Raw genomic sequence first — 22,076 nt, 5'->3', positions numbered from 1 at the left:
CAGTTCTTTCCAGTTATCAACGATGAGGTCTTCAAACTATTCTCTCTTCCTCAACAACTTGACTCCTCAAACTCATTCTCCTATCTCCCAATGTTTGCCTAAACCTATCTTGCCATTTGTTGGGGTCCCTCTTGGCCCTGTGCTTTTCTCTCTATATACCTATTTTCTTGGTGAACTAATATGCTCTTTAACTCCATTACCACCTGCAGATAACACTCAGATCTACCTCTTCCTCCCCCGACCTCTCTTCCTCTCTTTTATCCCATATGTCCAACTTTCTCTCCACAATCTCCACTTGGATTTCCCAATGCGACCTAAAGCTCAACATGTCCAAAACAGAGCTCATCATCTCACCTCCTCGCAGTGTCACTACCCCCTCCTTCTAGTCGGTATCACAGTTGACAACATCAAACAGTGAGACGGGGTTCTGCTCGATTCCACATGCCTGCTGCCTTCATGCCATACTTGGCTTTACCCTCAACCCTTCTCTTGTGATCTCCCACATTGACTACTGCAACCTCCTACTATCTGACCTTCCTCTCTCTCTTCTATCTCTGCTACAATTCATCTTAAATGTCATGGCAAGGCTGATCCAAGTCTGCTGCACCACCTGGCAAATCACTAGACTGGCTCCCCATTACCTCCAGAATCCAATTCAAGCTACCAACAGCTACAGTCCCAATATCCACTGGCTCCTATTCTCTCAGTACTCTCTGGATTGTAAGCTCTCACCGGCTCTCTCTATTCTGTCTCGCATGTGCACCTTCTTCATCAACCTTATATGTACTAATGTATGATTTGTATTTTGTTCTATTTGCTATTCTGTCTGTCCAGTGCAGTAGTTTTGTGGCATCTTGCAAATAAACAATTATGATGATTCTCATTATTATCTGGCAAATTTAACTGCCGAATACTGCTGAATACTGGCACGTTGGGTTTTTTGTTTATTTTTTGGTGACCAGACCAATTTTAGCCCCAATATGCTAGTTGTGCACTATAGGTACATTACATTCTTTTGAACACTGTGCAGCCGTGGCTTGGTTCTACATGTGCACCTCGGACATTTTGTACTTCCTGAGGAAGATAAAAACTAATTGCTGTGATCCAATGCAAACTTTGCACCTGAATACAATGTTAGTAAATGAGCCCTACTGTTGTGTACATAAAAACAGGTAACATGAAATATATAACACCTGCAACTGGGAAAAGATAAAAGAAAAGTGTTTTATAGAAATAAGTACATCAATCTGACTAGAAAGTTATTATTAATATGCTTTATTTATAATGCTCCACAAAAGTTCTGCAGTACCATACATTAAATTGATAGTAGTATACAATATACAGACAGAATACATTATTAAACTAAACATAATTATACAAAGACCAGGGGGTAAATGTATCAAGGTCTGATTTTTTCAGCGTGTTAAAATCGCGGCAAATCGCGGGTGATAATCCATGATTTTAGTCAAAAATTTCTCAAATGTATCAAGCTGCGACTTTTATCCTGATCTTCAAAATTGCTGGTCACCTCTGGCGATTTGCTGCGCTGCAAAACACTCCCGTGTTAGCTAACTCTCCTGTGTTGTAGCAGCAAGTTGTATAAACACATCACTGTTACACTGTTATGCAATACTGTTCTGCAAAGTGTAAAAAAAAAAAAAAGCGTGGGGTCCTCCCTCTATTCAGTTTTAACCCTAGTGCTGCCAGACTACTGCTGGTTCCATGAAAATCGAGGAAAATTTTTACGTGGGGTCCCCCCCGATTTTCATGGAACCAGCACTAGGCAAACCAGCCGGGGTTGGAGGCACCATAGCAAGGGGACCCGCAGCAGGGTTCCCACTGCCATATTGACAAACCAACCCCAGGCTGTACAGCGCTGGGCTGGATTCCCTAGGGAATGGGGTCCGCAGAAAAAAATGAGCGGCCCCCCCCTCAATGAACACCCAGACCAGTGCTGATAGCACTAGGGCTCTTCCTACACCACTGAGCGGTGGGTGTAGGGGAATATAGTTGAAAAAAACAAAGAGACGCCATTCAGTTTTGTGGAACTACAAGTCCCAGCCAGGGTGCCATAAATAGTGTGGGCATGCTGCTACTTGTATAACTACAAGCACCAGCATACCCATGGCAGCCAGGGCATGTTGACACTTGGAGAACCACAAGTGCCAACATGCCCTGACACCCACGGCTGGCTGGGACCTGTAGTTCCGCAAACCAAATGTTTACAAAACCACAACTCCCTAATTAAAACCACTAAAATATTATTTATTTATTAAAAATAATAAACCCACAATAAAGACAGTAAACACCCTCATTTACACCATATATTTTTATTAAAAATAATAAATCCCCAATATACTCACCACTGAAGTTTTCTTCTGTTGTCAGCAGCTTTTAATCCAAAAATGACTGTCACCAAAGTCCAAAATAAATTTGTATCCAAAGTCCGACTTGTACAAGTCAAAAATAAATTTGTAATTCCCAAAGTCCATGCTTGTAATGTACAAAATAAATTTGCAATTCTCAAAGTCCATGTTTGTAATGTCACCAAAGTATTTTTATCCAATAGTCCATGCTTGAAATCTCTTCAGTTCTTCTTGGGCCCAAAGTCCCCCTGTTGATTGAAGTCTTCAGCCAGAAGGACCCCTTGTTGATTGAAGTCTTCATTGCTTCAGCTAGGCGGGCCCCATTTTGTAAGATCCACAAACAGCTTCTACTAGCTAGAAGCTCCGATATGCAATGAGCTTAGTTCATTGCACAAGGTCTATTTATAGTATTAGGGGATTTTCTCATGGTCGTGGGAATATCCCCATATACTATAAATAGACCTAGCTCATTGTGTTTCGGATCAACAAAGATTTGTAAGGTTATCGATAAAAAAATCAATTGATTAATCATGCAGTTTATACTGTTGCATTTTTTTCTATTGTTTTCAGTTTCATACTGGAGTTTTAAGGGTCTACAGTCATGGCCAAAAGTTTTGAGAATGACACAAGTATTGGTTTTCACAAAGTTTACTGCTTCAGTGTTTTTAGACCTTTTTGTCAGATGTTGCTATGGTACAATTACAAGCATTTCATAAGTGTCAAAGGCTTTTATTGACAATTACACAACGTTTGTGCAAAGAGTCAATATTTGCAGTATTGACCCTTCTTTTTGAAGACCTCTGCAATTCGTCCTGGCATGCTGTCAATCAACTTCTGGGCCACATAGTGACTGATGGCCACCCATTCTTGTCTAATCGATGCTTAGAGTTTGTCAGAATTTGAGGGCTTTTGTTTGTCCACCCGCCTCTTGAGAATTGACAACAAGTTCTCAAAGGGATTAAGGTCTGGGGAGTTTCCTGCCCATGGACCCAAAATTTTGATGTTTTGATCTCTGAGCCACTTAGTTATCACTTTTGCCTTATGGCAAAGTGCTCCATCATGCTGGAAAAGGCATTGTTCATCACCAAACTGTTCTTGGATGGTTGGGAGAAGTTTCATTTGGAGGATGTTTTGGTACCATTCTTTATTCATGGCTGTGTTCTTAGGCAAAATTGTGAGTGAACCCACTCTCTTGGCATAGAAGCAACCCCACACATGAATGGTCTCAGGATGCTTCACTGTTGGCATGATACAGGACTGATGGTAGCGCTCACCTTTCCTTGTCTGGACAAGCGTTTTTCCAGATGCCCCAAACAATCTGAAGGGGGATTAATCAGAGAAAATTACTTTACCCCTGTCCTCAGCAGTCCAATCCCTGCACCTTTTGCAGAATATCAGTCTGTCTCTGATATTTTTCCTGGAGAGAAGTGGCTTCTTTGCTGGCCTTCTTGACACCAGGCCATCCTCCAAAAGTCTTCGCCTTACTGTGCGTGCAGATGCACTCACACCTGCCTTTGCCAATCCTGAGCAAGCTCTGCACTGGTGGTGCCCCGATCCTGCAGCTGAATCAACTTTAGGAGATGGTCCTGGAGCTTGCTAGATGTTCTTGGGCACCCTGAAGCCTTCTTCACAACTATTGAATCTCTCTCCTTGAAGTTCCTGATGATCGGATAAATGGTTGATTTAGATGCTATCTTACTAGCAGCAATATCCTTGCCTGTGAAGCCCTTTTTGTGCAATGCAAAGATGACTGCACGTGTTTTCTTGCAGATAACCATGGTTAACAGAGGAAGAACAATGATTTCAAGCACCAGTGTCCTTTTAAAGCTCCCAGTCTGTTATTCTAACTCAATCAGCATGACAGAGTGATCTCCAGCCTTGTCCTCGTCAACACTCTCACCTGTGTTAATGAGAGAATCACTGACCTGATGTCAGCTGGTCCTTTTGTGGCAGGGCTGAAATGCAGTGGAAATGTTGCTTTTGGGATAAAGTTCATTGTCATGGCAAAGAGGGACTTAGAAATTAATTACAATTAATCTGATCACTCTTTATGACATTCTGGAGTATATGCAAATTGCCATCATAAAAACTGAGGCAGCAGACTTTGTGTAAAATAATATTTGTGTCATTCTCAAATGACACAATGTATTTGAATGTAAAGAGAGTAAAGTAAGAATTAGATCTATTAAAGTGTATAGTAGCCAATGAAAGAATAGAAAAGAGATGGATGAATGCGTCTCCCCAATAGCACAGATTTTCACAGGACAGTCTCAATTTACTGCAGACCAAGAGAGGGTAGGAGGGGATAAGTAACTTAGCAGTGTGGTTTCCTTAAATAAGGGCACGGTTGGGGCAGATCAGTATTTAGTTGGCCATAGCTGGGTGTATCTGGGGGTGGCCACATACTGTCCCAATACTATAATCTGCACTGATGGGAGGTATGGTGACTCATGATGGGAGGTATGGTGACTCATGATGGGAGGTATGGTGACTCATGATGGGAGGTATGGTGATTCATGATGGGAGGTATGGTGACTCATGATAGGAGGTATGGTGACTGGTAAGTTATTGTGTGTTTATCTCACTGATCTCCCTGTATAATGTGATGTATTACAGGAGCTGCAGTCAGACCCATGGTGACCTTCACTCCAAACTGGAACAAGATATTCATAGGAGAGTCTATAACACTGACATGTGATGTGGGGTCTACTGTACAAGGAGATCTGATATATTACTGGTACAGAGATACTTACTGGATAAATACAGTTACAAAACAATCAATTAAAATTCCTTCTGCAGAAACATCAGACAGTGGGAATTACCAGTGTGAGACCAGGACTAGTGGTAGAAGTGACTCTGTCAGACTGGATGTCAGAGATGGTGAGTACATCTACTAGTTTTATCCTTAGAGATGTATTGAGAACATATTACTCAGCCACTATAGTACTGAAGAAAGAGTGTTTTACCTGAGAAGATTTGGGTAGTAAGTTTGGAAATTACTTTCTATAAATAAAGAAGGTGTTTCCTATTGTTCAATGCAAAAATGTTTTCTTGTACAGTCCATGAATGTTTCATATAAAACCTGTACAATTCTACATTCTAAATACTCCTTTAACAAATTAGGCCTAAGTCCAAAAATGTAATCTTTCCAAATTGACTCATAACGTGACATAAGGATTTTATTCCACACCGGGGAATTGAAACAATTCCAGGAGAAATCTGTGTCTCTAGAAAGTAGGGAAGCCATGAAGACAGATTATGTGAGCATACCTTTATTAAAGGGTATTAAAGTAATTTTATCATTTTCCAATAAGCATTGTCTAAGCGATTACTTGTGTTTCCAAAGCACAAAAATAATTTATGTAGTAGATGCAAAATTTAACAGTTCAATACATAAGCATACAGTACAGACGATACAAAATATATACATACATACCGCTGCACCCTTCGCTGCGCTAAGCTGCGCTATGCTGGTACCAGCTTACAGTACTTCACTCCAGAATACTGTGGTCAGAGAATGACTGAAACCAATACCAGCAAAACAGTATTATATACACTCAGTGTTACAGAAAAAACAATGCAGATGACGTGGATTGCTTCTATAGGTCCAGGCTTCAGGAGGGTCCAGTGTAAACAGGTCATAGGCTAGTTTAAACAACCCCGTCCAAGAGTGAGGCTCAACATTCCAGATGATTCTCCCACCCAGAAACCAGTTTAAGCTAGTCTATTCACAATACACAGTCAGTAACAGTTTAAACATTTATTCCCTAACATCGCTAACTAGAGTATGCAATGTGCGATCTCTTCGGCGAATGAACCGGACAACTGCTGATGAATAGGGGATTAAAATGATACTAAACATGACATGTTTCCTGTAACCTGAACCTTAAATATCACTAAAGTGTACATATAATCTTAAAATATATATATATATATAACTATAAACTAAATACCATCTGCTCATAAATCACTGGGGAATGGAACCATTATAATATGAAATATATATATATAACTAAATGTGGGAGTGCGAGTGTGTACGTGCGTATTTTACCATGTGATCGCGCCGTGCCACGTGTTAAGTGGCATACTGATCGCAATCGCACGGTAAAACAATATTAACCAATATACTTTTGTTCATCCAATTATACGACTTCGACAAGGGGTTCTCCACATACGGAGGACTCCTCATTATAATTAGTGTCCCACCCCCATATAACAGTTGGCTGCTACAGTAAATAAGAAGCAAAATGACTGTGAAATTCCTGGTGCCAACAGCTTGGTTGAACTTTCAAAATTGTACGGCATTTCTTATCAGTGCACGGAAATAGTCTGCTTGTGATTGGGCACATTGGAGTAGAGCTGCGGATGTCCAATCGAGGATACATGAAACTCTGATTTAACCCCTTCAGTGCTAAGGGCGAGAGGGACTTTTATAACTCTATCCCCCCTCTATACCCATCCCCCAATAGTATTTCCAGTAGTGGTGGTCGGGAAAAGACTCATCGTGTGATGACGTCTCCGAGCATGCCAGCGCTCAGGCACTGCACTACAGAAAAAAATCCGTAGTGCAGGAAATGGAGTGAGGATAGTTAATGTAATGTTCATTTTATCGCTACCAATAAACATTATCCAATGCGATTATTGTGGTTCCAAAGCACAAAAAGATTTAATGGCAACAGATAGCAGGATTTACAGCAAGCCACGATAACGCTTAAAAGGTAACAATAAACAATATAACAATAAACAAGGTAACAATAAACAATATAACAATAAACAGGAAAATATAAGCCAAATTACATAAGCGTATCCTGGGCACAGGTCCATGTAGTCTGCAGTCAGGAAGAGAGATCTAACACTGGCCCAGGACTTGCTTATATGCAATTTCAGTTAAAAAAAACAGTGATGATGTCACGATGTCCACAAAGATAACTAAGGTCTTTCTTCATTGGTCCAGGGGTAAGGTCAGTCTAGTACAATGCAAATCATAGGACAGTTCAAAGGATTCCTCCAATAAAGTGGGGGCCAGCTCACTCCAACAGCTGAGCACATGTGCCTAAGGGAACCGATCCAATCCAGTTTAAACCAACCAATTTGTATTCCAAACACAATATCATTTTGATTTTGAGCATTAATCCTTTATCTTCCATAACTAGCGATTGCTTCACCAATAGTAGCAGATTCTTGATGGTAATGTGCAGATTAAAATGACACTAAACATAATACATTTCCTATATCCTGAGCCTTAATGTATTTTTAACATTAGTATATTAAACCTCTAAGTCTATTACATTTAAATATAAAAGAATATGTACTGGAACTTTATTAAATGTGTATTATTTACAAGTGTAAGTGCGAATGTTAATGTTTGTGTTTTGCGTCATTACATGTGGCATACAAATCGCAATCGCACGGCAAACCGATATTAATTAATTTAGCCAACTTCATCGAATTATTTGACTTCCACATTGAAATGCCTGATTTTTAACTTCCAGGCACCTACTCAATAAAGTACGCCCTCATTTGGAGGGGAGGAATCCGCTCTACCAATCGATGTGACCCCTGGTGATCACCTGACAATAACTCCTAACATTATAGAAAACATTAAGGAGCCCAGGATGGGGAAGAGGTTTTGTATTGGCCAAATCTCCCCATCCTGGCTTCAATAACCTTAGGCGGTAACCGCATATGAAATAAGCGAGTTCCCTCTTTCAAACAATGTGGCCCCATAGTAGCTACTGTTTGGTGATCATATGCAGGCCCGGCGCTCCCATTAGGCAAGGTTAGGCAGTTGCCTAGGGCGCCCGGCTCTGCAGGGCGCCTCAAAATTAAAAAACAATTACTATTGTAGTAGAAAACTGTGCGGCGACCGCTGAGCATACCTTAAACGGCCGCCGGACAGCTTGAGATCGATCCACGGGGAGGGGGAGGGGCTATGGATCACCACCGTCGCCCTCCCCTCCAACAGCTGATGGGGCGCTCTGTCTCCTCCCCTCCACTCACTGACTGTCGGGCGTGACATCATTATCACGGCCCGACAGTGTCAGTGAGGGACGGGACCCGCCAGAGAGGACCAGAGCCAAGGTAAGGAAAAGCGGGGGGAGTTTTTTACATTGTGCCGGGGGGGTTTACATTGTGCCGGGGGCGGTTTTTACATTGTGCCGGGGGGGCGGGTAGGGGGGGGGCAGATTTTGTTACATTGTGCCGGGGGGAAGGGGGGGGGGGGATTTTTAACATTGTGCCTATGGCGCTGAGGACCCTAGCACCGGCCCTGATCATATGTGATTACATGAGGGGAGATTATATAATCTGGTGATATTTAACGAAACACAATTTAATCTGTTTTATGTGTGTGTGGGACAAGGGAAGAAAAGATCTCGATTTACACTCAAATAAAATGGGAAATATGCAAACAAATCCTGTGAATAAAAGACATATAAGGATCCACAGAGTGTGATACTGACCACACACAGAAATTACCAGTTCTCAAAGGACATAGAGTAACCACTAATAACTGAATTAGACATATCCTAGATCAGGAATAAATTATAACCACCCAACTACAGAAACCATCACTGCAATTAACTAGAATATCTAGGTATCTATAGATAAACACAAACAACACAGCAGCAATTTTTTAATCACTCTTTATTTTTTCTTGAATTACTTACTATTTTATTTTACATTCCATAGATCTTTTAAGTAAGCAAAATAAAAAATGAAACCTTTTTTTTAAAGGAATAATAATAATAATAATAATAAAGGTTATATTTTAATTACTCTCAGAGTGCATCACAATAAAACTTGTTTAACTAAATCTCATGCTTTGTAGGAGTCACAACACAAATATTGCTGTAGTTGTGGTACTGGACTGTAAATGAAGATTTAGGGGTCAGTACATTACTTTTTACCTAGAATAATCTCATCATTTGTGACTAAGCTATTTTCTTCTTTTTTTCCTAACTTGATTCACTATTGGATACAAATACTTATCTTCCAAAATCAGGTTGGCTCAGCAAAATTACGGGCCTAAGGTAAAAGGAGGATACAGTCCCTCCAATCCCACCCCTCCAAATGACCCCTCTCCACCACTCCAAACCATTCATTTCAAAGGTTACCAAATAGAGCCCTACCTAATAAGATATTGCTATGATAAATGAACCTTTAACCCCTTGGTGCTTAGGGCAGCTGCCTTGATGGTCTAACCCTAGAACCGACCCTGACTCAGGGTACGTTGGAATTCGTTTTAATGAATACCACAATTCCGACAGCGAGGATACCTACAAATAAAAACCGAATGTATGAAAAATCGATTTCAGTATAAATGGACTTACCTCCAAACCGACGCTGCACATCTCCGATGGGACCACCTTGGTGACAGCAAGTTTTTCTGAATGGACAGCTCTTCAGCAGTAGAGTTTGACGTCATTGCAACTTCTATGAATGTTAATTTAAAGCGGCAATGTCGGGACCAGAAAGGTTAAGTGTTTAAAGACTTAACCCGACATTGTCTGCAGCCGCCTAACCAGACACCTCTCAGACAATTCCCTCCTTGACCCTCTCCAATCCAGCTACCGCCCCCTCCATTCTACCGAAACTGCCCTGGCCATGGGTCACTTCTCCCTACTCATCCTCCTTGACCTCTCCGCAGCCTTTGACACCGTGGACCACCCCAACCTGCTGCAAACTCTTCCTTCTCTCGGCCTCCCTGGTTCTGTCCATGCCTGGTTCACCTCATACCTCGCTAACCGCTCCTTCTTTGTATCCACGTCTGGTTCTTCCTCCTCCCCTACCCTCTCCCCGTAGGAGTCCCGCAGTGCTCTGTTCTCGGCCCTCTACTCTTTTCGCTCTATACTTCCTCCCTTGGTGCTCTCATCTCCTTCTTTGGTCTTCAGTATCACCTGTATGCTGACGACATTCAACTCTACATCTCTTCTCCTGATCTTTCTTCCACCCTCCTCGCTCGGGTATCTGACTGCCTCTCCGCCATCTCCTCCTGGATGTCAGAGCGCTTTCTCAAAATCAATATCTCTAAAACTAAACTCATTGTCTATCCTCCGCCCAGACTCCCATCCCACCATGACCTCTCTATTGTCGTCAACAACACCACCATCTCCTCTGTCACCTAACTCTGCCTGGGTGCAACCCTCGACTCCTCTCTCTCTTTTGCCCCCCACATTCATTCCCTTGCCCAAGCCTGTCGCTTCTAACTATGCAACATCACCCGCATGCGTTCCTTTCTCTCTCAGGATACCACCAAAACTATCATCCACGCACTCATCATCTCCCTCCTCGATTATTGTAATCCCCTCCTCACTGGCCTCCCCCACTCCCGCTGTATACTCAATGCAGCCGCAAGACTCATCTTCCTCTCACGCCGCTCCTCCTCTGCCTCGCCTTACACTGGCTCCCCTTCCCCTACAGAATTCTTTTCAAACTCCTCACCACCACTTACAAGGCTCTCTCCCACTTTACTGCCCCTTATATCTCTAACCTCCTCTCCATTCACACTCCCGTCCGCTCCCTGCGCTCGGCCAATGACCGCCGCCTCTCCTCCACTCTGATCACCTCCTCCCATTCCAGAATCCAAGACTTTTCCTGTGCGGCCCCCCTTCTCTGGAACGACCTCCCTCGTTCCATCCGTCTCTCTCCTACTCTGTGCTCCTTCAAACGTGCACTCAAAACTCACCTCTTCCTCAAAGCCTACCAACCATCCACTTAACCCCCATCTCCTCCCTTTGCTCGTCCTCCCTTCTCTCCTCTTGCCTCAACTGGCTCCTCTTGTGCCTTGTCTGTTTACCCTCCCTTAGGATGTAAGCTCGTATGAGCAGGGCCCCCTCCCCTCCTGTCTCCAGACCTGTTCTTCTGCTCCGTTGTTATTGCATCAGACTGCCTGGAGTTTCTGAAGTATTGGTACTTTTTGTTTATTCTGTACTGTTTCACCCTGTATAGTCTACTGTTTGTACTGTGTGCGGCGCTGCGGAAATCTTGTGGCGTCTAACAAATAAATGATAATAATAATAATAGTAGTAATAGATCAAACTGATAACGTTGTTTAATACACTTTATTATACAAAGGTGATATTTTAAAATATTATTTAATTGATATATTGATTTATTTCCTATAATTAGTTTTCTAACATCCCCAAAACAACCAAAATCTGATTCCAGGCTATAGCAAATAGTTTTGCTCCTCTGTGTGAGTGTTACCTTCTGTAAAACATCTTTTATCACTTTGTGTTTCAGGTGTGGTCATCCTGCAGGCACCTCCCAGGGTTTATGAAGGTGACGACCTGATTATACGATGTCACTATCGTCCTGGACACACTTTAAGAAGAACAATATTTTACAAGGATAATGGTGTCATACGGGACTGGGGTCCTGATCCCATATTACATGTTGGAACTGTAGCCGCAGAAACAGCTGGGAGTTACAAATGTACAATTTTATTGTATTATGAACACACAGATGAAGTTTCTATATCCATCCAAGGTAAATCCCAGACAATGTATATAGTAAAGAATTACACTTTAAATAACAGATCAGAAGATACTATCTATTAGTAATGGTGTAAATGTTTATGTTTCAAAAATGTGTGCAAATTTTTACTTTTATTAATAGAATTTAGTGAAGGGATTTCATTACATATTAATACAACATGTTCATTATTCGAGTTATGTATAATGTCATCATAGTAGTTACATAATTATTGCAAATTAATTTGGACATTATGGGCGCAATTCATCAAGGAACGTAAACAGCAATTTTGCGCGTATCGTCCGCGAAATCACTCTGCGCATGCCCAGAACCGGCTCATACGCCACAGAACGCAGCAACATTCAATTCATCTTCAAGCGCAAAGGACCCTTACTCATACTTGCCAACTCTCCCGGATTGTCCGGGAGACTCCCGCATTTTGCGAGAGTCTCCCGGACGAGTGTGGCAATCTCCCTGATAGGAAGGGGGAAAAATTCAGTTTAAACGCCGCGATTCACCCGTAATCGCGGCGTTTAGCCCCGCCCCCGCTGTAAAATGACGCGATTTGCGTCATTCCGTCACGGGGGCGGGGCCAAAATGACGCGATTTTGCCGCCCCGCCCCCTGCACGCCCACGTCCCAGCCGGCATCTCCCGGAAAAAGAAAAAGAAATGTTGGCAAGTATGCCCTTACTACAGCCTACTATTTCAGGGAGGGAAGGAGGCAGGAAAGAGACATAGGCCCGTAGTAAATCTACAGTAAGCACGTGCCAGCCTTCAGCGCAAGCAGCACCATCCGATCTATGCTCTAGTCATCTCCCAGGTACAGTTCTGATCTAAGTGATGATTACTAGTGATGACGGCTGTGTGTGCATGCTATAACATGTGTTTGCAATCAAGAGCAACTTTAAAAGATTATTTCATGTGCAGTAGACGTTCAAGACATACTAATAAGTGTATTTCATGTAAATAAATAAATAAACAAACAATTTTAATTTTATTTTTAATGTTTTATCATTAATGCCTATATTATTAACAGGTGACATTAATTGAATACTTGTTTTTTTCTGTGCGTTGCTTTGTGATTTTATATTTCACACCTGTATTGGACATATCCTGCTGTGTATTGTCTATTAGAGCACAGAAGACCTACACCCATATTCACTACCACATGTATCTTCACATTCACTCCTCGTTGAATGCAGGTGTACGTATACCCGATTTCCATACAGCTAAAAAAACAAAACGCACATTGCAACTTCCACAAAATTACTTGTACAATACAGTATTTTATGTTTTGCTTTTTTTTGGGGGGAGGGTGGATCTTATTAAAAATGAGATGCATCTGGCTCTATAGCAAGATTTCAGCTCCACACCCTCTGCATTGCTTTACAAGTTTATAGCCAGTTCTATCCCCCACCTACCATAGGCAGCCCTCTTTATCCATAATCATGTTCCTCTACCACCACATTCCCGGGACCATCGCCCTATCTCCTGGTTTTACTTGTAGATCTGCCGACATTCCCAGTGTCACTGACCTTGGATGATGGGACTATCTGCTCTATGCTGGCCACAGCCTAGTGCAGGAGAAGTAATGACGTGCAACATTTTATTATTATAAATATCTTTTCAATACATTTTGTGCCCGTGTATACATTATATATATATTTATGTAATGTCGGGTAAAAATGGTGGCAGTTAATGACCCATCGTCTGTTGGTGCCCACAAGACCATCATAGAGCATACTAATCCCGTTTGTGTGTTTGTTTGTTTGTTTAATTTTTCCTTTGCAATCTGGCTGGACCGAAATGCAATATGTAGACTAAACCTCATGTATCCAGCTCCCATTGTCCCAATGATTGTAAGCTTGCGAGCAGGGCCTTCTCACCTCTCGATATGTATTACCCAGTATTGTTTTATTAATGGTTGTCCCCAATTGTAAAGCGCTGCGGAATTTGCTGGCGCTATATAAATAAATGATGAGGATGATGATAGTGATGCAGGAACTGAGCCTCTGGTTCTAGCGCTGAGTCTGAGAAGTGTTCCGTCTATTTCATGGGCACCTAAGTAGAACACTTTGGGCCTCATACTAATTTGTTTAAGTGTGTTGTCCTTAAGAAGAATGTACCGATGTCTTCTTAATGCTGACGTGGAGTACTGCGTAGTAAAGTAGATGTTTTGTCCTGGATCATCCCGGATCTTGGTGTTGTATGTGAGCTATTTAGTCCTTTCTAGTTCCTCAACTTTTCGAAGGCTATGCTAACTGTAGTAGGGTTGTGTGATTTCTCAGTGAACTGCCCCTTCATTATATTACCCTGAGTCATGTAATCTTCTATGTCTGTGCAGTCATGTCTTACTCTTGTGTTCTGTGCCTGTTTGAGAATAGAGCAGCTTAGAATGAGCGAGGAGAGGGCTGTAGTGTCTGCCGTAAGCTCCTCGTTCCTCCTGTCTGTCACTCAAGCAGTATGGTGTCCACCCCATGTTCACTGCCAGGAGCGTGCTGAGCAGCGCCAGGTACATCCAGGCATCGGGGCACTATCTGAATTGTGTGAAGGCTGGACCGCCAGAAAATAATCTTTTGATATTGTTTTTTACTTATGATGTTCCTCATAAATGTGAATTTTCTGTTTTTGGTTGAATTTTACTTTAAACTATTGAACTGCGCTCTATAAGATAGAGCATTCAGGGTATATTTACTTGATAATATATTTTCATCATTATTTCTCTCTCTCCTAGAGCTCTTCACAAATCCGATTATTAAACTGACCCCATTTCCAGTGACACAAGGTGATAACATGACCCTGACATGTGACACAAGTCTTAGTCCGCTCAGACAGATGACAGAACTGCAGTTTGCTTTCTACAGAGATGGACGGAATGTTCAGGAATTCAGTTCGTCTGATAAATATGGAGTTCTGTCCGCTCAGCTGGAGGATTCTGGGAATTATACCTGTGAAGTAAAAACTTCAAACAATAGTGTACAGAAGAAGAGCAGAGAGTCACATGTCCAGGTACAAGGTGAGCATGACATTAGCATAGAAAATTGAGGTCACAATGTCTCGAAGTAATATTTAGCTACAAGACTTATATAAGTGGTTTGTCGGGACTTCAAGGAGAATGAGTGTCCAGGATGCCCCCACAACCTTCCCACCCTAAGATCTTAATCCAAGACCTATAACCAATAACTCTCTGACACAATTATCCTTCCCAAACACCACTTCCCATAGAATAATCAACTGAACAAAGTCTGTCTTTACTAGATTCCTGCACTCAAGAATTAATGTTATAAATAAAGGGAAGGTAAACTTTTAAATTAGACTATAAGTAATTATATTGGCTAAGGGTGGTGTGACACTTGAACGCTACCTTGGTTAGAGTTCATTAGAGTTAAAGGGAAATACTCTTCCCTGTCAAGCAAGACTCCATCAGCTCTGAAAATAATCATGAGTGAAGGAATGATCGTCATTTACATTCATAACTGCTCATAATGGACTGTGAGGAATTTCTAAGCAACGGACTAGAGTCTCTTAGGTTTTAATTGATATAAAACTCAGACTGAACCCTTTGTGAACAATTGAACTTGGTTCTGAAGAATTTCTTGAGTGTTGATCGTCTCAGGATGTCCCAAAGTCAATGCAAGTTGGAACTTCTCAGCTTACTCCTGAAGAATAGACAAGAAAACAGAATAATGAGTTATATTATACTGTGGAAACAGAGGATATTTGGTCCAAAATTGTCCCAATAAATCAGGAAACATCAGGACCTAGGGGAAAACAAGGAGACAGATTGCTTCTAACTCTTTCAGTTAAGTTGTCATCCATTTTTAAACACTTTCAGCTGTTTTGCCATTGTGGATTGTGGCTTAAGCAACGATTTGTTAAATTTGGTCCCATGTATTTTGGACCTCTTAAACTTAGCAGGAAGCTAACTTTGGTCTGTTACCAGCTGGATCTGCCTTATTCCTCAAACCAGTGTATAATTCTAGAGTGTTTAGGTCCAGATATTTACACAGGCCAGCACTAGTCACTGTGGAAGGTTCACCTGGATTTTTGGTAGAGAAAGGTTTGGACCCTAGAAAAGTCAGGTGCACTATCTGATACACTGAAGGGGATACAGACCTGAAGAGAGGTCATGGATTACCGTGAAGAACCTTCATGCTGACAAGCTTAAGGAAGCATTTTATAGAAAGTATCCACAGAACCTTGTGTATTTACATTGCATAAAGGAGTGCAGTCATAGGCAGAATTATTAAGAATAATTTATAGGTAATCTGATTAGCCATAAAAAAATGGTGGAAGTTACATTACAGCAATAGTCCATATGTATGCTCATTATCTATGTGAATACCATTGAAGATTAAGATATTCAATAAAATCTGCCAACATAATTATTTGAGAAATAAAGCTGAGGTATAACTATATTAGTAAGAATATATACATCTACAAACAACTACTGTATTTTATTCACATATTTCTATCTTATACACTTTTTATTGCTATAATTTTATTTTCTTTTTAATTGAGTATTCGCACAGAAAATAATTTTCAAGCATATCACTAAACATTGGTATTTTTATATGAAAAAGACTCTACTGCATCAGGACAAAAGCCTAAGGGCTAGGATGCTAGGGATGGGAGCTAGGGGTACAAGCCTGGGCTTTTGGGACCTGGGGGCTTACTGGGCCTGGGGCTATTGGGACCTAGCTGGCTTGGGGCTGTGGGACTGCCACTCGGGGAAGACTGGGGCACACAAACAGACAAAGACCCCTTCAGGTCGATAAGAGTCCTGCCGCCACTGGTCTCCCACGTGGCCAGGCCTTTTGGTCTTCTTTCTTCTTTTCTTCTGTTTCATCCTTGTCTGTGGAACACTCTTCTTTGTCCGCTTCTTATTTGTTCTTTTCTTCTCCTTTGTCTGATGCAAACTTGAGCAGCGGTAAATGTAGCCAGTCACGGGAGGCGGAGTTATCCCTAGGCAGTGTGTGATTGGTGCCTCGTAGGATGACGTCACCCACTCACCGCCCGTTAGACCGGGATACAGCTGGGACCTAGTGCTGCTGGTCTCGGCTCCCACACTGCCTGAGTGAATGAATTTCCTCCCCAGTAGTCCAGATTTCCACAGGGCAGTCTCACTTTGCTGTAGCCAGAAAGGGTCGGGGCTTAGTGATGTGGAAGTGTGGTTGGGTGGATTTCAACCACAGGTAGGTGGATCAGAACATAATGTCCTGATACTTTAACCTGCAATAATAAAAGATATGTTAACTGTGCAAGTTATTGTATGTTATGTCTTACTGATTTCCCTGTATAATGTGATGTATTACAGTCAGACCCAGGGTGACCTTCACTCCAGACTGGAACAAGATATTCACAGGAGAGTCTATGACACTGACATGTGATGTGGGGTCTACTGTACAAGGAGATCTGACATATTACTGGTACAGAGATACTCATAAGATATATGAAGGGATAAATCCATCCATTAAAATTCCTTCTGCACATATATCACACAGTGGGAATTACTGGTGTGAGACCAGGACTAGTGGTAGAAGTGACTCTGTCAGACTGGATGTCAGTGATGGTGAGTACATCTACTAGTTTTATCCTGATTACAGATGTAATGAGAATGTTTCACTCATCCACTTTAATACTGAAGAAATGGTGTTTTTTAAGATATGAACAGTCACCTGAGCCGTGTAAGATGCAAAAATAAGTTTTCTTGATGAGTCCATGGATGTCCATAAATAGACCAACCCTAAGTCCAGGAATGTCATTCTCCCACCAGTTAGTCCATAACGTGCGATCAAGGGGGCTGTTCCCCACCACCCAGGCAATGAAAACTTTCCAGGAGAAATCTGTGTCCCTAGAGAGCAGAATAAGGAATCCATAAAGACAGTATACTGTATGCGTTTTAACCATAATTAAAGGGGTTCTCCACCTCCAGAGAACTTCTCAATATAATTAGAGTCTGACGCCCATATAACACTTATGTTGGGATCCCACTGTTACCGTAAATAAGGAATTAAATGGATGGCCCCAGCTGCCTGGATGAACTTTACAAGGAGTTACATAATGGCGGACATGGAGGTAATCTAACCCTTGTGATTGGACACAATTTGAGTGGACCTGCGGTTATCCAATCAGAAGGGGCAGATTACTTACCAGCTTTATGTCATTTACCATCATTGTGTGAAAATCAATTCAATGATGTCTTCAGAAGAGCTTTTATTTAAAGCACCATCTGCTTAGCGTTGTTAGAAGGGTCTCCGTTGTGCCTGTAGAAGGAGTAACCCGAGACCAGTAGCAGAGGAGGGCGCGATGTTCTGGCCGCTGGCTCGTTTATTCATTAATATGTCTGATTCAACTGGCGTAAGTGCAATCACTATTAAAGGTGTTACATTTATCAAGAGCTTTCTCTATCTTCAGCGCTCCCCATTATTTTATGAGGGAAACAGATAGACAACTGCTTAGGGTCAGTACTTTAAATTTAAAGCAAAATTACCTAAGCCAGGGCCGGTGCTGTCACTAGGCAAACCTAGTCAATGGCCTAGGGTGCCAATTGTTAAAGGGCACCTAATACACAGTGGTTTTAATGCCCCTGCAGTACCTCCACATGGAATGCTGGCAGTTGACATGAAGAAGAAGCAGTCGGCAGCATCTTACATGTGAAGTGGCCGCTGCTCTTATAATGTTATAGCCCAGCGCCACACCCCCAGTTTGAGGAACCGACAATGCCGCCCCAACTCTGCCTGCCGAGTTAAGAAACAGCGGGTGTCGGGTGAGTGTCACTGCCAAGCGGGGGAGGTGCCCCCCAGGGCTTGTAATGGCCCTGACCTCAACTTCTGTGTTTTGGAAGGATTATGCAGGGGACCCCAATCCCATCCCCTCCAAATCACCCCTCTCCATCGTTCCAAACCCTCGATTTCTGAAGGTCAACAAATGAAAGCCCTTCTAACAATTGACATGCTAAATGGGCCTTTAACGCCTTGGGGCGTAGGGCAATTGCCTCAGCGGCCTTACCCTAGAACTGGTCCCAATGGCCCTGTAGAAATACATTACCTTTTGAGGACATATTTAATCATATACAAGTAATTGAATCTAAGTAGCAGAACCAGGAATTGTCCCACCTGTTTCCACAGTGAGACGATCCCAACACATGACCTTCAGCAGGACGACTAGAGGACTAGAGATGGGTGACGTTGCTGTGGTTGGGATGATAGAAATGTGAGATATATTGGACCTATAGTTCATTTGTCTCTATAATGGTTATTTTATTTCTCTTTAATACAGGGAAAATTATTTAATAATATTTATTATTGTAAGGTAACATTTTAAAAAATTATTTTTTAAGCAAAAATTCACAGATTGGTTAATTCCCTGTGTATGAAATCTCTGAGACCATCACTAATACAACCAAAGTCTGACAGATTCCAAACTGCAACAAATAGTTTTGCTCCTCTGTAGAGGTCGGTGAGTGTTACCTTCTGTAAATCACATCTTATATCCCTTTGTGTTTCAGGTTTGGGCATCCTGCAGGCACCTCCCAGGGTTTATGAAGGTGACGACCTGATTATACGATGTCACCATCGTCCTGGATACTCTTCAGGACACACAATATTTTACAAGGATAATGGTGTCATACGGGACTGGGGTCCTGATCCTGTATTACATATCGGAAATGTAGTCGTGAGAACAGCTGGGAAATACAAATGTAATAAAGAAGTTAGCGGTAGTTCATGGCAGGGCCAATTTGAAGATGCAGTTTCTATAGACGTCCAAGGTAGGTCCTGTAGAATGTATGTAGTAAAGAGTTTCATATTAAATGTTAGCTCAGAACAGACAATTTCTTAGTAATGGTGTAATGTTTATGTCTCATATCGGTGCCACTGAGAGGATACTTGCCACCTACCCTCTGCCAGGCTGTGTGCGCATCTTCAGCATAAAATCAGCGATGCCCATGCATCCTGGGGATAGGGGGGGCACATAGACCAATAAGAAGCTATTTGTCTGCACAGCTGCCTATCTCAACTTTCCCTCACACATACTCCTGATTGGAAGAAGGTTATTGATGGGTGATTGGGGTCGGAGCCCTGGGCCTTGAACTGTTGCCCTGGTAGTGCCCATTATAGTCTCCACCACCGGGACCCCAAGGCAGACATCTTCCCTCTTTGGCACACTGTTCCTAAACATTGTAACATTTATTACCCATGCAAATATTTCTACGATACAGTATTTTATATTTCTTGATGGTTAATTATGATGCATGTCTGCCTATATAACTGTCCTGCTAAGTGTGCCTCATAAGGGTCATAGGCAGTCCTCGTCACATTCCCAGGACTATCACCCTATCTCCTGGTGTCACTTGTAGATCTGCCGACATTCCCAGTCTCACTGACCTTGGATGATGGGACTATCTGCTCTATTCTGGTCACAGTCTAGTGCAGGAGAAGTAATGATGTTGCTTCCATTATTATTTACGTTTCAATACTTTTTATGTCTAAGCTGTCAATCAGGGTTGAACTGCACATTAAACTAACAGAATATCCTCCATTCGACCTGAAACCTAAGTACGCCCTACGTTATGTTTAAAAAAAATGAACATGAGAAAAGCAACAATATTGCTCTATGATATTATAAGATTACTAACCATTAGGCTATACCCAATGTATATATACACATCAGGTCAAAATGATGACTGGTAAGACCCACCAAACCTCCCCTCCCCCCCACCCAAAAAAACCCCCAAAAACCGAGAGAGCTGCTGTATACACTACAGCACCGCTGCAGACGCTTCTTTGACAGCGCCGCGGCTGCTGTATAGTACAGTGCTCCTATGTAGGGGCACTTCTTTAGCGGAGGGGAAGGGCTTCTGGAGACCCAGAAACCCCCCCTTGCGTGCGCCCCTGCCCTCTGCTGACGCTGGAACGGGACGAGGCCTCTGGTCCCTGTGCCTGAGAAGTGTTCCAGTCATTTATTGGGCACCACTGGTAGAGTAGTATATAAATTAATATTTATGCATCTGAGACTTCTGCATTTTATTAGTACTTTACAATCAGTGTTACTTCTTCAGGGGGCTCGTGTTCACACCCCTATAGGTTCAGCTGCAGCCTAGAGTCTACGTCAAGAATTAGAGATTACTCTCGGGGGCACCAGTTAGTAGTCCATTATTGTCTGTTTTTAATTTTAATTAAGAGAAAGCGTTAGAGTTTTTACAGACACACTACAAGACAGAGGTGTATCTGTTACATATAAAACAAACATTAGTTATCTAGTTACATAATACCGACTGGCTAAATACCAGGATCGGTGCTACCATTAGGCAAGCCTAAGAGATTACCCAGGGTGCCAAATGTTAAGGGGAGGCAAAAACACTGAATGGGTGACACAATGTTACCCATCCAGTGTTTTAAATGCCCCCAGGATGCATCCAAACTGAGCGACGGCCGCTGACATGGAGAAGTAGTATCTGGCAGCTTCTTAGATGTTAAAACTACCAGTGGTTGCTGCCCCTCCATGTCTTTGATTGGCTTCGGAGCGTGGCCTCCAGAGCTAGTGCCAGCCCTGCTAATTACCCACATCCAGACACTAACTTTAAACCTCACAGCAGTCCAATCTACTATCACTTTAAAAAAAAATATGCATAAGGAACACCCATATCCTTTCATCATCCAGGGAAAATATTTACCCCATGCAGCCATATGCAGTGGGATAAAAAAAAAATCAGGCGACATCACACCAAAGGAAAAATGGCTCTAGTTCTCCGCTGATCATTTGTGAATGATCACAATTTTTCTTTGTATATCAATTTAGTTAGATACAGATTAATTTGGACCATTTTCTTTTCTAGAGCTCTTCTCTCTTCCACAAATTAAAGTGACTCCACATCCGGTCATAGCGGGCGATAACATGACCCTGACGTGTGACACAAGTCTTAGTCCGCTCAGACGGATGACAGAACTGCAGTTTGCTTTCTACAGAGATGGACGGAATGTTCAGGGATTCAGTTCATCTGACAAATATGGAGTTCTGTCCGCTAAGCTGGAGCATTCTGGGGATTATTACTGTGACGTAAAAACTTCAAACAACATAGTAAACAAAACGAGCAAATTGTTAAATATTGAAATGGAAGGTAAGCATGGGGCACATACAGAGCTGTCAGATGTGGTGATATACATGGGGTTAGGAAATCAGTTGACCCGGGCCACTCTTTTTTGAGTAGATGAGGGTGAACATTGAGTGGTTGA

The 22,076-nt window shown here is 42.2% G+C and overlaps 1 protein-coding gene across 3 annotated transcripts in view; it reads left to right on the top strand.

The window, feature by feature from the left end:
- The window catches only part of LOC142109311 (Fc receptor-like protein 5), a 40,238-nt gene that overhangs the window by 7,690 nt on the left and 10,472 nt on the right, over positions 1–22,076 (top strand). Inside the window, exons 3-8 of one of the 3 annotated variants that reach the window (XM_075193454.1) lie at positions 4,983–5,246; positions 11,610–11,855; positions 14,576–14,857; positions 17,159–17,413; positions 19,352–19,612; positions 21,680–21,961. In XM_075193454.1, coding sequence (XP_075049555.1) covers positions 4,983–5,246; positions 11,610–11,855; positions 14,576–14,857; positions 17,159–17,413; positions 19,352–19,612; positions 21,680–21,961 — 1,590 coding nt within the window. The remainder of the gene's footprint in view (positions 1–4,982; positions 5,247–11,609; positions 11,856–14,575; positions 14,858–17,158; positions 17,414–19,351; positions 19,613–21,679; positions 21,962–22,076) is intronic. The other 2 variants (XM_075193455.1, XM_075193456.1) reach the window with 2 other exon arrangements.

This window comes from Mixophyes fleayi, chromosome 12 (genome assembly GCF_038048845.1).
Source record: "Mixophyes fleayi isolate aMixFle1 chromosome 12, aMixFle1.hap1, whole genome shotgun sequence".
Classification (NCBI taxonomy): domain Eukaryota; kingdom Metazoa; phylum Chordata; class Amphibia; order Anura; family Limnodynastidae; genus Mixophyes; species Mixophyes fleayi.
The sequence above is the reverse complement of the archived record's forward strand: the minus strand, read 5'-3'. Positions and strand labels throughout refer to the sequence as shown.